General features: G+C 47.2%; 1 protein-coding gene across 1 annotated transcript in view; it reads right to left on the bottom strand.

Annotated features, from left to right (window-relative positions):
• LOC119386682 (protocadherin-16) overlaps window positions 1-16,675 on the bottom strand; it is a 203,509-nt gene extending 186,834 nt beyond the window's left edge. The window contains exon 1 of the mRNA XM_037653973.2: window positions 16,520-16,675. Within this exon, the coding sequence (XP_037509901.1) occupies window positions 16,520-16,661 (142 nt within the window). The 5' untranslated portion in view covers window positions 16,662-16,675. The remainder of the gene's footprint in view (window positions 1-16,519) is intronic.
• Between the last annotated feature and the right edge of the window lie 218 nt (window positions 16,676-16,893).

Here is a 16,893-nt window from a genome sequence, read left to right as displayed (position 1 = left end):
GATTCACACAAACTGGTCCTGCTTTCGGTATCCGTAGGCATCATAAACATTCAATTGAAAGTCAGTGCTAAGTGGTGTGTCTATGCGCCATTCTTATGCGTTTTTGGGCACAGGACCCATATTCGCAAGAGAGGTTTAAGCTCAAAGCGTTTGTAAAAGAATATTCCAGGCAATTCTAATGCTACACTTCCCACTGGAGCATCGCAGAAGACGGTCGGTCAATGGGAAAGACTACTTACGAAAGCGCACTTTTAGATGCGAAGTATCTTAAGGTCGAGCTCAATCCGGCGGTGGTGGTGGTGGTGGTGTGCGGCGTGACCACCCTTACTGCGCATGCGCATACCCTCTCCACACACCTCCTCTCCACTCACCCTCTCCTCTTCCCCTCCCCACTTTCCCTCTCCCCTTCCCCTCTCCGCTTCCCTCTCCACTTTCCCTCCCACTTTCCCTCTCCACATTCCCTCTCCACTATCCCTCCCCCTCTCCCCTCCCCCACTCCCCTCCACCTCTCCCCTCCCCCTTTCCACTCTTCCTCTGAAACGCGGGCTAGACATGCCGAAATTCTCTCCTGCGCAACGCCGCGATGAGCTCGAGCGCATGCGCGTCCCCTCCCCTTCTCTCTCCTCTCCTACGCTGCCCCCCTCTCGCCCGCCTGTCGACCGCGTTCCCCGCTCGCCCTGTGAGAATTAACGGCCAGGCTAGATGGAAGATACGACGCGCGTAGCGTCCCTCTTCGCGTTCCACGACGCGAGGTCGGTAGCATGCCCAACGAACGCCAACGGAACGCGATCGTGGAAGTGCTCCGGCTTCGCATCGCCTCATGGTCCCCTTTAGCGGGAGATGGTGTAATTTTTTTGAACTCGGCCGTTTTTTTTTATTACTAAGACGTGTACCAAAGCCAACTAGCACAGTTTCTGTATTTTTTCTATTCCAACGGCGGAAACGTTTCTTCCAAAGTTCAAAAATAACTTAACTAACACTCGCAAGTTTCAAAATATAACTAACACACGCACTTTCCTCAAACTTTCATCATTACAGTGTCGGGCTTGTTCCTCTCAGCTGCAAGCATTCTGTGGGAATGTAGGCAATAGGTCATTCTTACTGATCCTGTCGCCTATTCGCCTATGTAAAAAAAAGACATCTTAAAACTAACGTTCTCACAAACTTGAGGGAATTTTTCCATTTCAAGTATTCTGTCGTGTGCAGCCTGCTAACTGGACCATTTCACAGTGACGCTTGCTTCGCCATTGAATAAATTATACAAGCGGCAGAGCATTTTATAGTCAGGTATACCTGTCTCTTTTTCTATTCGACTGTTCTGTAATTAACACTAAATGTCTTCTTCCGAGAGTGTATGAACACCGGACGATCTCCCAAATTCGTATGAGCTTTCGTTCCTGCTCAAAAAACTGGACCAAAAACACACGTTGTTGTTGTTGTTGTTGTTGACCTCAACAACCTGTTCCGTCGGCGCTGCTTTTCCCGCTTCCTTCCCTTCTCTCTTATCTCTTCTTATTCTCTTCTTCTTTTCTAATAATTCTCTTCTCTTCTGATCATCACTATCTTCGAATGTGATTGATCGCATTCATTTGCTTGTAAATTTGCATTGTTTTAGTGTCTTCGTATGTTCATCCACGTGGGTAATGCGACCATGTTATATACTATAGCTACCGGTATACCCAATTTTCACCTTCAAAAATGGCGCTTTTGTCAATCGAATTACTGATCAAGCCGGTCTGTCAGAACTAAACCATCAATGAAAGCAACGAAACATGGGTGTGTATAAAGATTGTACTATTCTTCGCGAAATTACGCTGTCGAGTTCCGATCCTAAATTTGTGTGTGTGTGCATAGATGTGGTCGTGCGCCCTTACGCTCGTCCTGATTTCGTGTGGATTATGAGTCAATAAAGCACTAAATGATATCTTACTGTGGGTTCTATTGGTTAAAAAAGAAATATCGTACTGGGATCATTTCCTGGAATTGTAGACTAAGCCTTTCCGTTCCGAACGTGCGTTTTATCCTTGGCAGCCCCTCTTTGTTAGGATATTTTCATGCTGATGTCGTCGCACCTGTTCAAAATAATTGTAATTGAATGAGGAGAATTTTCTTTGTTAAAATCACAAAGAGCGGTTTTTTTTTATTTTCATCGCTCAATCCAAAAATTTGATTCCCTTTATTTTGCATCTTAGAATAACAGAGAGCTGAGCTAGTTGGTAAGTATTCATTCTAAAAAGACAGGGCGTGCAAACACGGACACAAGAAAGAAGTCAGGACACCACAAACACCGACTAACAACTGAAGAGACGCACAACGGCTGAAAAGAAAGAAGGCTTGTGTCCGTGTTTGCACCCCCTGTCTTTTTAGAATGTTCATTTTGCAGTCCGAAGGTTGCAGGTTCGGTCCCTGGAGACAGCAAGTTCTCTTTTCATTCACTTTAATTTCTTCACGTCTATATCACAATTGCTACATTACACTTAAAACACGACAATTAATGTGCGCTATATATACCTTGGCTTCATTATATGCTGGTTTTCATTAAGGTTTTGTCAAACCAAGAAACGAGCCTTCAAAATTTCCTTCCTTCAGTGATCTGATTAAGAGGCACGTACTCTTGAGGGCCTGTGGAAAACCTCACAGGGTCCCTTATTCATTCGCCTAAGGGGACTCAAAGGGGAAAGCAGTTCCTTGTGGCTATTTATTCATCATCATCAGCATCATCACCGGAGCTTGAGAGGTCATGTGAGTAGCGCTGCATATTTTATTGATGCTGTGGCTTATAATGATGATCAATTATATCTGAGTCCTTTGTAATAATGGGTAGGCAGCTTTCAACCACCCACTCGTTACACAATATGCGTGGTGCGACACCTAGTACGACTCTGAGCTTCTGCCACGCAATATTCCACCTGCCCTTGCCCTTGTCTCAGAAAAGGGACTTTTTCCAATGCCGTTTCAAGCGTGGCTCTGTGGTAGAATACTTGACCACCACACAGAATACCCGGGTTCAATTCCCGCTTGAACACTGATTCTTGTCTGATATTTATTAAACTCACTAAGTTCGCGCGGGTTTTCATGCCGCTTGTCGAGTTCAAGGCCAGCGACTTATGACACACTTAAGGCGCTTGCCTCAATAAATTTTGCCGTTTAAAGCTACTTGACATGCACCTAAATCTGAATGCGTGAGTTTTTGGCATTCCAGCTCCATCGCAATGAGGTAGCGGAGCTCAGCAGCGCGACACCTTACCTAATAAGCTACCGGAGCGGGATGCGGAAGTTCTCATTAGTGGTACAAGTAAAGCTGCTATGGGGGCTAGACGGTGCGAATACATGGCTTGTTCGAGCTGCCAGGAACTGGACGAGTTCACGAGTGTGTCTTTTTCTGTGTCAACTAGTCCAGTTCTTGGCAGCGCAAACAAGCCATGCATTAGTGGTACAATTCGCATGGGTGTATTTATCTTACCTCACTTTGTTCTTGGGGCACCAGCCGTTCATGAAGGCAAACAGCGACAACGGATTCCGACGGAGTGCCACGGCAGCGGCCAAGTATCGTGAGGAAGCATCGCGAGGCTGCAGCGGCGGTCCCTCCTGCGTGCTCTATGAAGCGTGTACGCATTTCGCGGTCAATGCCGTCCTTGGCGGTGACGGAGACACCGCATCCGACTCGTGTCACGAACGTGCACAAGGCGAACACCTCAAAGTGCAGCAAACAGAGCCTTTGCTTCGTGGCCGTCCCTTTCAGCATTGCTGCGGCGGCGTGGGTGCTCGACCGTAAATCCAGTTTTTGTCGCCGTATTATCTCTTCATGCCACCTTCACCAAGGCGTGCGCGCAGCTTACGAACAAAATAGCGCAGAAAACACGCGGACGCACAAGAGGATGACAATCCGCAAGTTCTGAGCTCGCAACAAAAGATTTACTCTGGAGGCAACCAACGCATGTATGCACTCGTAACTTACGCCAAAGAAATAACACACACAAAAAAAAAAGAAACCAAAGTTCAATGGTGCGTATACCAAGATCTGCACCAGTTCTTCATGCTGCCATTGGATTTGGGGGCGCCTGCTGGCGGCTATTTAAGTATTATCGCTAAAAGTAATTTACATGGCGTCCTAAGGACTGTTGTTAAGCCAAGAAGGCGAAAATACGATAAAAATACTTTGAAATACCCGACATCACGTCGACGTACTGGCGCCGGGATTCAAGCGTGAATTCAAGGACTTGCCGTGGTTGACCGCGGCTAAACGATGTTCGCCGAGCGATAGCTTGTAAGCCTCACGGCTCGACGTCCCCACACCTGCTACGTCGTGCTCCATGCCTGGTTTTGGCGTAGCGGCTGCAGACAGGCTCTTTGGCCGGCGTTGCAACGGCACAACATGCGTGTGGGACTAAGCACATGATCAACGAGATCATACGGAGGAGAAACGTCGGTGTCTTTAGGCACGGAAGACAAGAAGTCTACACGCTTCGGCTATACGCCTCAACAAGGGAGTCAATATCTTGCTCTGCCAGACAACACACAGACGCTGCTCGGCACCCTAGGCGCATACACGCAGTGAACGTCTGCGCAGCCAGCGCCTCTGGCGGTTATGGCACGAAAGACTCGTCTTGCGCCGCTGTTCGTTTTCGCGAACACGGCGCACTAGTGTTTCACTGCAGTCTTTCGCCGGAGTTGGCCTTCGCTGAGCTTGAAGGCCAGATTCCTGTAGGATGGCATTTTCTGAGTTGATACCGGGAGGAGCTAGCTCTAGCCCTAAAACGCGCTTTCGCTTTTCTTCTTTTTTCCAATAATAAAACTATAATCGTGGAATTCACTGAAATAATAAAGAACAGTTTATCAAGTTAAACTAATTAAGCGGTTTATTTTACTGGTGCTTAAACGCTCGCAAAAGCAACAGAGATAACGCATGTGCTGATGAAATTTCTCTTTTAAGCTGTTTATCGCGCACTGATAATTACGTCGGCTCTTTTGAGAATAGGCCTTTAATTGCTGGCTCGGTACTTCTTCGGTGTAGATCGTGTCCATCGGTCCCCGGGTCTATTTTCAACTGTTCTAATTGTCCGTAAGTGTTGGCCCACGGCACCAAGCAGGACTTTCAGTGTTTCTGCTTCACATTAAAGTTACCGCGCTCAAGCTTTGTGTTTATTCGTCGTTAAACTCTTCAGGGCGTCTATTCGTAAAACGTTGTACCGCGTTCGCAAGAACGGAAGCCAGTTAGTGGAATTCTTGAACATATTTCACTTCGTAGGCGTGAATCAGACACAACGCATGCGAATGAGAAGTACTGTGCATTCTGCCTCTATTTCTCGAGCAGCAACGTAGTCTGCGGTGCAACAGCGTTGCTCACCCGTACATTCTGTGTTTCCTTTACGACTTTAAAAGGGATATTCACGCGAAATATATAAAGAATACCGGGACAAGAAGAAATTGTTTGTGACGCTCTATAACTGGAGCTCGGTGTATATATAAATAACGTTAGACACAAAGAAAATCCGAGAATCTACTGATCCCTGTGACACTGCGGAAACAAGTGCTGTTGCCGGTTACTATTATTGCCTCTAACAAACAACGAGAATTCTGTGCTCTTTGCTCGTAATGGGCGAACGTAAACCGCGGATGAAATGCCGAGAAAGCTTTAAGAAACTCATTTAGCGATATACTACATAGATGCTGAAAGTCTCACTGACATTACGCTGTACGTTACGGAAATAAACGTTTATTTGCGTTAGCAATCTTTGCTTTATCTCACTATACCAGAACCGGAGTTGCTATTATGCTGCTGCTGTAAACAAATTCAGTGTCTTATTGCAGCGCCAATGAGAGTTACGCCTGTTAACCAAGTTAGAGGTGTGCACGGGCACCCTTTCGGGGTAGCCCGAAAGCCCGAGCCCGACCCGGCCCGCGGGCCGGGCTCGGGCGGGCCGACGTATTTTCACCTCGGGCCCGGGCCGGGCTCGGGCTACTTGCAGTTTTATCGGGCCGGGCTCGGGCCCGGCGCAAAGCCCGACTCAAGCCGGAAATATAGAGAATGAGCGGGAATTATTTTCCAGCACGCATATAGCGCCTTTTACGCGACCGCCCTTTACCGCTTTTCTTTTCCATTCGCTACTTTAAACAAAAGGGGAGCAGGTAAAGCACTGCCCCTGTTGCACTCCGGCAAACAGAGAAGTAACACCACCTGAGCTAGTGACGGCGCCACGGCCCACACGACTGTTCCGCGTTAGATTTAAGGCCAAATCCCATATGAGTGAAAATGCACGCGACAGCGACGAGCGACCCGACGTTGATCGCCTTCATGCAAGCTGACGCGCTGACGCTTGCATGGGCATACCCCATACACGTGACGGCTTTGGCAAGCGAACTCCATTGTTGCTCGCATGAGGCCGTCTACTTGTATAGCAAAAGTGCCGCGCTGTCGCAGGTATGCAATGAAAATAAAATATTTGTTGCATATTGGTACGTAAAACGTTTACCATTGTCACGCAGTATTTGTTATATGCACGTGAATAATTATTACGTTATTTGTTGGTGTACAGCTGATGTGCTTAGTACGTCGCTGATGTACATTCGGTTCGGGTGTTTTGTGACTTCCGGGTGATGAGCGACGGTTTCCAAATGTGAAAAAACCGAGCGATCGCGCGATTTCGACCACGTGATACATTGCGCGGGCCGGGCCGGGCCGGGCCGGGCCCGGTATGGTGTTTGCGTACGTCGGGCCGGGCCGGGCGGGCTCGCAGCCCTTTGCCGTCGGGCTCGGGCGGGCCTTCGACAAAGTCAGCGGGCCCGGGCCGGGCTCAGGCTCGGAAATACGGCCCGTGCACAACTCTAAACCAAGTACCTCATAACTAACGGTCATGCACACGGTCCCTGTGGGCTAGCCTTACATGCTGCGCCGCCATTGTTCTGCGCCTATCCAAGTGTATACAAGAGCTCGATTTCAGAGTTCGCCCTAAAAGAGAGATGGAGTACGATATTTCGGCTACTGCGCCCGTCCCAACCATGACTCTAAATTTGATGCTAAGGAAACCTTCAATTATGTGCTATACAGAGCACGGGAAAAAGAAATATTGCAAAAGTGATGAACGGAACGGTTGTGCCAAGTACAGCCGACGAGGCATACAATCAAGGGCGCCGGCTCTCCATCAATTCGCAACTCACGGCAATCAAGCAGGTGTAGATTGGAGCGCATGTCTGTGGTGGTTCTCTGCTGCGCGGCATGTTTGAAAGGCTAGCGATCGTAATTCCTCCTCGTTTGAGGAAAAGCACCGCGCCTTTCTTATGGTGGTAGTGATGAAACAGCGTCGACTTGCGCAGTCGTGCACGTAAACACACCATCCCACTCTTCACGCGCGTGAAACGAACGAACGAACGAACGAACGAACGAACGAACGAACGAACGAAAGAAAGAAAGAAAGAAAGAAAGAAGGAAAGAAAGAAAGAAAGAAAGAAAGAAAGAAAAGAAAGAAAGAAGGAAGAAATTAAGAAAGAAAGAAGAAAGAAGAAAGAAAGAAAGAAGAAAGAAAGAAAGAAAAAGAAAGAAAGAAAGAAAGAAAGAAAGAAAGAAAGAAAGAAAGAAAGAAAGAAAGAAAGCTCGGGCTTTGTACATATAAATGTTTGCCGGCTGAACGGTTGAATGAGTTTGATAAGTGACTCGGATATGAGCTCCGCTTGGACGCCATCATGAGGAGGTGTAGGAATGTTGCCCCTTGAGCATGGTAGCATCGCCTAGATTCGTGCTTGGCGTGAAGGAGCCTGCATTAGCGAGGTGGACGGGTCTGGAATACGGATGCCGTAACGTAGCTCTTTGGAGCCACTTTTCGCGTCATTGCGTGCACGGGTTCAAGTCAGTAGCCGTGAAAATGATAGAAGGTGTGAAAGTGGGAAGGCATGAGTGGAATGAGGGGGATGTAGACATTTTCAGGCAGCAGGCATTGTAATGAAGGAAAATGTGTCTTTAGAATAAAAAGTTATCAAACTACCATGAGTTGCGGCAGGTGCCGAAAGAGTGTGTCCTAAATACACCATCTTATGAAAATGTGCCCGCCACGTCGTGTATTTCGAATAAAAAACAGTGATCTTTTCGTTGTTGTTTTTTTTCATGATATGCAGTCAGTGTTACGCAGACAAGAAAAATGCAATGCTAAGAAGAGCCCAGGAGGAAGCCTATGCTCTCGTGACACACTCATTCAATCCAATCACATGGACGATGTTAGTCGATTAGGTTGTTCTTACTCGTGGCATTGTAACGGAGAATTCCGGATTACTTTTTACCACCTGACGTTTTTCAACAAGGACGTTTCACTGCGTAGTAAGAATATCAGCTTGCCTTGCCAAATATACGCTCTTCTTTTGTCGTTCCTTAATTGTATGAACAATGTTATCAATAATGTCCTTGTCAGATCTGCTAGGCTGCCTTATCGAAGAGGTAAATACACATAACAAACTGCAGTCTTTCAACAGTTTTTACAGCAGTATAAGGAAGTCCCAACTATTCTAGTTCATAAATATAAAACTTTTTCCCTTTAGCACAACTGTTATGGATGTTGAAATGACCCCGAGCATTACCACAGTCTCATATAAAAAAAAATCTAACAGAAGCTATGCGCCCAACCACCAGTTCCCAAAAAGTAGACCTCCAAAACCCCTGGCCGGATGTTTTGATGCCCGGCTTACGCAGTAATAACATGAAAAGCTTTAATGTTAGTAAGTATAAGCTGCCAGCGCGGCATAACTGAATGCGCAATCGTGGCGGATTGTTTATCTCCTCTATTTGGCTGTCGCGTAGCTGCTCCTCAGTATCGTTATTGTCATTACATTTACTGTATATTTAACGCAGCAAGTCGTCACGCTGACTCACGATAACCGCCGGAAGACAGCAGCCTGTCATCGTCTAGCTATAACGACTTGACACAGTGTCTGAACAGAACTGACTTACATGCTATTGATGCTTTCATGTGGAGTACAAGACGTAAGATTAAGTCTACCCGTACGCCACGTTTCTCGGTAAAAAGCTGTTCCTCGCTATCTTTAGTGTCGCTCCATGGGTATAATAAAACGCGCTGTATTCTTTGTATGTCGCTGGTGCAATGAGTATTCTTATGCTCTAGTGATACCACGCTGATCGTAAGGTCGATAAGTTGAAGTTCTTACGCAAAAGTCATGATATGGGTGACCTCTTTTCATCTAGTTGCAGTCGCTGAAAAGGTACGCGCATATTCGAACAAGCAATTTAAGGAACGCCCTAAGGCGTTTTAGAGTTACGCCGCATAGTCTTTCAAAACTGTGCATGGTGGTGTTCACCAGAGTGAAGCTTGTGTTTTCAAGGAAAAGCAGTGCGTAATCGATCACACGACGCGGCAACACGCAGAACCAAACGAAAACCATTATACGTACATACGTACGTCCCATTTCTGCGATCGTAGTCGAAGATATCATCCTCTTTTGCTTCGCCAACGTACTACATTCAACAACGGGTCCACGCTTTTAATTAAAGCAAGCAAAGAAATGTCCCGAGGAAGGGGTAGCCGGCCAAATAATAACGATGCCGCCTGCAGGGGACTACTTGGTCGATTGCTTCAGTGTCCTCAGGCAGGCTCGTCCTGGTGATACCAGTTTCGGGAAAAAAGAAATGAGGAGGGGCGCCTACATCTTACTGATGAAACTGAGCTGCTGGCTAGCGAAATCTGTTAGAGTGCTTTCTTTTTGTGCTACCGCCTTTAAATGGTAACTAATAACGGCGATTAAAAGACAATAAGAAGAACTGGGGCTTGTTTGCAGACAAGGTCTGTAATCTTTCAATCGATTACCAGAAGTGTGTTCCCACTTGCACAAAATATGATTCTAAAAAAACGCGTTCTGCAGTTAGGTTACGGCGGCGAATCTATGAGAAAATGGGAGTTCTTATGTCTGACAATATTGCATCAGTGAACGAAAACAGAGTGAATGGATAACTACGGCAAAAAAAAGGGGGAGGACGCTAGGGACGAGGTAGGAACCCATGACGTCTAAAGGCTCAGAAATGTAGGAAGTTACAATGGTTAAAAAATGAAAACATAGCTGCCCCTTTTCACCTGTATTGAATTAACGTTCTAGATAAAGCGCCACAAGCTCCATCCAGTCTGCAATAAAAAAATACAGAACTTATAGTGCCTGAAGATTTCCAGTGCCTAGTCATGTCTGCGGCCAATGTTTTTCGATCTCTGATTCTTAACTTGCTCTTTCAGTTTCACCGCATGGATTTAGCGTCGAATTGGTCGGATGCACATGGGCACGCAGCCGCAGACTTCCTACTTCGGCGCTGCTGCGACATGTCGGCGACTCCTTGCTACAGCATGCACAGTGAAGCCTGCTTCTCTGATCTACATGGCTGTTCTGGCCCACAGCTGCCGTTGTAAATGTGGGCTTTATCGGACCACGCATACGATGACACTTGGATGGTCACCTGCTTGCCATTGTGGTCTACATACGCCATTGTGGTGGCTTAGGCTTGTTGGCATGGCATCTTGCGCAAACGTTTTGAAAAGCACGATCAAGTGACAAGCAAATTAAAAAGAAGACAAGGTTGGATGTTAAAGTTCTTCTTACTTGCGCTACTTATTACGCTTACACAATGCTAGAATAGTGCATCACAAGGAGTACCAGAACAAGTTGGCGAGAAGCACTCTGCTGGTGAGACGTTCACTTGAAAATGAATGACGGTGAGTGTTCGCGTCTGAAATCGAGGTCACGATCGGTCCTTGTGATGCGGTGGACAAGGAGATGAGAAGAAAGGAATGACAGTCACAAAATACGAAAGGTCTTCTCCCACTTCATTCCTTAGCTTTCACAGAAGAAATACCCAGGCAGCACACGACGTCGGACCGATATTGGTTTTACGGCGGCTGTTCGCGGCCCCACCTCGGGCCAGCATTGCCAGCCTGGCGCCGATATTGGCGGAGCCGTTGAATTTTGCCGGCAAAACTGGGCCGACTTTGCCGCCTTTCAGCCGATGTCGGTCTTCCACAGGCAACATTGGGCCGAGTTATCCGGCCTTCTGCCGTCTTCCCGCCGATATCGGCTTAGCAGATTTCTCTCACCGGCAACACTGGGCCAAGTTTGCCGGTGTTTCGCTGTTCTTCCGCCGATATCGGCTTAGCCGATGGCTTTCACCGGCAACATTGGGCCGAGTTAGCCGCCGTTTTGCCGTACTTTCGCCGACATCGGCCGAGCCGATGGTTTTCACCAGCAACATTGGGCCGAGCATGCCGTCATTCTGCCGTGCTTCAGCTGACATCGGCGGAGCCGATGGCTTATCGACGATGTTGGAACTTTTTTGTCTCCCTTCAGACAGTTATACATGCCCTGTTGAGAACGTCCTCCTGCGTCGCGGCGCTCCAAAAGTCCTCGTCACCGACAGAGGTACGGCTTTTACGGCAGAACTAACGCAAACCATCTTGAAATATAGCCACACAAGTCACCGACGGACATCACCCGCAGGCGAATGGCCTCACCGAGCGGCTAAATGAAACCCTCGCCGACATGCTGGCAATGTACTGTACGTCGAACACATGACATGGGACGCCATAATATCTTCCGCACATAACCTGAAGTTAACACGGCAGTGCTGGAAACGGCGCACATATGACGCCGTTCAAACTAATTCACGGAAGCCCCCCAACGACGCTGGAAGCCGTGTTGCCGGCCGTCAGTGACGAGAATAACCTCGACGTTGCGCTCTACCTTTAGCCCGCTGAAGAAGCCCGGCAGCTCGCCCGCCTGGGATACAATCGTAATGCAATAGAGCATTAGGCGCTTGAATATTTGTAGCTTAAGCTGTAGAATACCGCTACATGGATTGCTGTACTAGCACAAATAACAAAGTTCAAATATTGTACCGTGCTAATGCCGCACGTACGACTCGGTGCGCGAAGTATCGCCGACTGAATAGCTTGCATTCTCTTATTAGTTTCTGCTATGACAATGACTAACAACTATCACTAGCACAGTCACTTTTCTACCAAAAAAGGTGGTCTTTAGAAGAATAACTGACTGAAATTAGATGGCCACTTCGTTGACCCGTTGACCAGTTGTTCAACGCTATCAAAAGTGTTGAAACGTTATAACACATACCAATAACTACATGCGCCAAATTCGAAGTACTTCTGTTTCGTGAATGTTTTTGCCACTGGTCGGCCGACTTCACTAATGTATCCAGCATCAAAATTCACCCAAACATTCCCGCACGAATGCTTTTAGCGGAAGAAGTTTTATGTGAATATAAATCGAGCCTGTCATCATATTTATAGCGCTATATCCCTTCAGCCGCTCAATGTGTGGCGCCAGCGCTCATATACTACACGAACAGTTTCCGATCTCTGTGTTTACACATATTTACTCACGCGCGTGTTTGGGTGAAGCGTAACAAGCGCATTTGCTTCAGTGATGTCATATTTTACTTTATGAAAATAGTAAAAAGCTCAGCAAGGCGTGTTGCTGAGCCAGTTGGTTCATTACTTGACAAAAATAAGTATGGTGCAAAAAAGACCGGGCGAAGTGAAGACCCGTTTTCTCGTTTGAATGTTTACAAATCAACTAGCCCGCTGACCATCTTTAACGAACTGACAAACACGTGTTTCCCACGTGTTTGTCAGTTCGCATTTGCACTTCGTTGCCGTCCATTTTGTGACATACATATCTTTTTCAAGTAAAAATCTCGCTCAACGATTACTTCCCACGTGCTTTCAGAAACAGTCGCATAAAATTATTATTGTGGCACGTGAAATACGATGAAAAATGCGGCTACAACGTGGTGTACGCAAAGTTTTCATGTAGCGACATGTGGCAACAAGTGATGCATTGAAAATTCGACGAACGCCTTTCTCAAACAGCATGCCCATAGACATGCTGGGGGGATCGCACACCATTGTGGTAGGCTGAGCCGTGCTTTCAAGAATGGAGAATTCGCATTTTTTTTTCGTCTTCTTTAACCTCTACACCCCCCCCCTCCCTCCCTTCCCCTCGTTCAGCGTCATTGTCGCGAAACTCGCTTGACCAGGCAGGGTAGGGTAGCCGTCCAGACGGAGGGACAGTCGTAGCTGCGGGAGCAGGTTTTTTTCACTCCGGCCAGCAGAATTCTTCAAGAAGTGCGGTGTGTGGACATGTGTGGTGGAAAGTCAAAATCGTGCACGAGACGGATACGCGGCAGCATTCCGGCATTGTTTTCGGCAGAGATCACCGTAGCGAGAAACCACTGGCCCCCTGCTTCCATGTTGAACTCGCTCACCTCATATAAGGCCGCGTGTTCACTACTGTTACGTGTCATCAGATTTTTGTTCTCTTCTTATCGCGTATTCTCTATTGACCATCGTGTTTTGTGTATTCTGATGTGGTGCGCTTGCATTTTTTATTCGCTCGTGTTTTTAGCGATCCAACGGGCACACGTGAGTGGTTTTTATGCACGATTCCTTTCTGTTACAATCTTGCCTTTAGATTAGAAATGCGTGCGTGTCTATCTTGTTTAGATGTAGAGTTCATTTGATCGTGTGGTACCGCTCGCAATGTTACTCGCGTCGCGTGCAGCAGTTTATCCATCTTTTTGGCCCTTAAGATATCACTGAAAAATTGCAATCCCCGCTTAAAGGATAACGCTAATTTAATTGCCAGTCATGCGTTGCGAATGCCTACCGTTCCTTGGTGAACTTAATAAACGTGGGGGAAGGGGGTGCTCCTCTGCTCGTAATTAGCTCACGCGTATACACAGTCTTCTAGTCTAGTTGCCACTCTTAATCTCGCTTTTTCGGCAAGCCGCCTAACATTATCTTTCTTTTCTTCGGGTCCTTCTTTAATCCTTCGTTAATGCTGCCTTCGTTTACATCTCCAGAATTTTTTTCGTGATTCGGCACCGTCGTTACTGAAAAGCGCGATATCGTCCACAAAACGCAAGTAGCTAAGATATTCTTCGTTAATTCTTATTCCTATTTTTGCCCGTTCCAGTTCTTTCAATATTTATAGTGAATGTGCCGCGCATAACGTTGAAGAGATTGTGACTCTTCGCATAGGCGTGCGCACAGTGGGGCAGGGGGGCGGCCAGCCCCCGTAGTCACCTAAGAAGAGGTGGGCGCAAGGTCTGCCAAACACATTGACTTAATAGGGAGGGGGGGGGGGCGCCGCGATAAACCTTCGCCCCACCCCCCACCCCCTCTGAAGGGGAACCCTGCTCACGCCTATGATTTTGCGCCTGATCCCATTCTCGATTAGGATTGTCCTGCTTTTTTTGAGAAATACGGTGGCTGTGGGGTTGTTTTAGATGTTGGCTACGGTATCTATAGATGTTTAGATATTCCTTATTGGCATAATTATTCCGGAACTGCTGGCGTGTGTTCATATCTGTGAATAAATTTGTGTTTATCACCTTGCAAATGTGTTGCTCCTTAATTTCTCAGACGCATGCGTAGTTGGTGCAGCAGGCCTTTCATCACTTTAGTTGTGTTAGAGACAATATTGACTTTCGTTCTCGGCCTTGCACGGTTCGACAGAATTGTGGGTCTTAATCGCACACTAAGACATCAGTGGAGCAGTCGTTCTAATTAGGAAGCATTTTTCGAATAGGCACCAACGGCAGTCGATGAATGTCGTTGGGCCGCGAATAGTCTATTTTAGCGCTGCTGACTTACAGTACAGTAACCACAGTAATACCGAACTGCCGTGGTCGGCACGCAGCCATTTTACTTTATAACACATGTATCAGCCTGCCTGATCAAGTTACTTTACGCATCGAGCAACTACCGCCGGTGTCTCCATATAAACTAGCTACGTGCAGACCACGATGGTACAGTACTACCGTACTTAACGCACGGTAAGCCACCACTGCTAAAACATAATAACGGGTGTAAACGGTCACGCCGGCGGCTACCCGACGTCGGCGGGTCCGACACCGCGCCAGCATCGGCTAGCATACATAGGCCCAATGACGGCTTGCCATCATCGGCTGAATAACGGCAGGCCCGTCTCGGACCGACGCCGGCTAGCCCACGTCGGCCCAAAGGCGGCTAGCCGACGTCGGGCCGATGCGGGTGAAAGTAGCGCGAGCGTGATTTGCCGACGTGGGGCCAATATTGCTGCCGTCATTTGCCGACGTGGGGCCGAGATCGGTCCAATGGCGGCGTGCTGCCTGGGTACTCATCAGGACATGACCAAACAGTGACCGATGCATGTTGGCCGTCGGCCGGAGTTGATTCTCTACTTTGCCTCAGCATTTTGCACGCCATATTTCTTTCTATGCGCACTGCAAGGCGAACAGCCAAGAAAACATCTCTGACATTCACTGCAGAACATCTATCCCAGGTTTGCTAGGGTAAATACAAGGGGTTGTTGACGCTACGCTGCTGTCAATTCAGTCACTGCGTGAATGAAGCCTCGGACACATCACGAAGGGGAGAATAGAAGCAGATAATAAAAATCGACAAAAAGACGACTAATTTTGCAGTGATATGGCGAAATCAATCACATGTACTTGTTGAAAGTGCTGCCCAACGTTTGCGGCGCTCATGCCTTTCGCAAGTAATGGGCACCAAGTTGTGGACTCGTGCCTTTATCCAGTTGCAGCCACTGCTTCGTAACTCTTAGTGCGGTTTTGTGGCGCAAGGGCCATGGGTGGCCAAAGAGCGCCAGCTTCGTAACTCTTTCACGGCCTAGGAATCTGACAAATAAATCAATGACGCTTCTCGGATTTGTATTTATAGTCTTTCTTTTCCTACCTATTCATTAGTTTATGGATACCGCACGGGGATCCTTCGTGCTCATTATTACTAGATTGCGATAGAAATAAGAAAAAGCCCTTGTCTAAGATTTAAACAAATGAAAATGACCAGTACGGGTCCCAATGTTTGTTATGCGGTGGCCTCGTTTTCGGGTTTCCTAAAATGTTTTCAGGCTCCTTTGTTTCTAATGAACTAGAATGGCTAATTGTCGAGAGTGACGGTAGATTCCGGTTTTTGAAGACTACCCTGCAATTTTACGGGTACGTTTTACCATGTAGATGTGTACATAGTAACGCGGTCTTAGATTGTACTACATTAGTCATCCTATAGCAACTCTAGGTGTAATAATTATCAAACTTAGGGCGTCAAGTGAGTTGTGAGACATTCTCAAAATCGTTTCTGTCGAATGTAGGTGGCGGAGAAATTACATCACGTAATGTTTTTTTTTCTTTGTGCTTAGTCAAGACTGTGGCCGCAGGAGAGTAAGCTATATCGCGTTCTGCAAGAGTAATTTACATGTAGAGTTTCAGTTAACCGTCCAGCCATATCTCTCACAAAACACTCCTGATTAAGGTACACAATAATAACGTCATCCTTACAGTTCTCTTTGCATAAATGTGCAACTACATTGGCTCCATATGTATGTAATCGACTGAAACATTTCACTTAAGCTCAACGATATCATTGCGGAGATGTTGACGTTGGCGTGATGACTCGATCTTCTGGCCTCAAGAGCCTCTCCTGATGTCACCCACAAGTACTGAATAGTTTTGGACCCTCACCTTGATTTGATGCAATACTCTGCGGCAGGCACTCTGCTGTAGTTATCAAAATCAGAGCCATCTTCAGTGTGAGCCACCCAACTCCGTGGAACTGCGGCTTCCGTCGCTTTGTCCGTGGATGCGAAGTCGGCGACACCTCCATGACGCCACTCCACTTTCATAAACCTGGGAATCCGTGAAAAAGACAAAGAAAAAAATTTCAACGTCGTGAAATTGAGAGGGTGCCAAGCATTTGAGCCAGAAGTACACGCTGTGAAGGCAAATGCCTGTTGTCTTATCGCGCGTTCGCACGTAAACGGTACGCGCTTTATCGCGACTGCACAAGCCGTGCACAAAACAGCTGCATTTGTGTCTCCCTTTAGTTTATTACTGCT

This window comes from Rhipicephalus sanguineus, chromosome 3, assembly GCF_013339695.2.
Source record: "Rhipicephalus sanguineus isolate Rsan-2018 chromosome 3, BIME_Rsan_1.4, whole genome shotgun sequence".
NCBI classification, from domain to species: domain Eukaryota; kingdom Metazoa; phylum Arthropoda; class Arachnida; order Ixodida; family Ixodidae; genus Rhipicephalus; species Rhipicephalus sanguineus.
The sequence above is the reverse complement of the archived record's forward strand: the minus strand, read 5'-3'. Positions and strand labels throughout refer to the sequence as shown.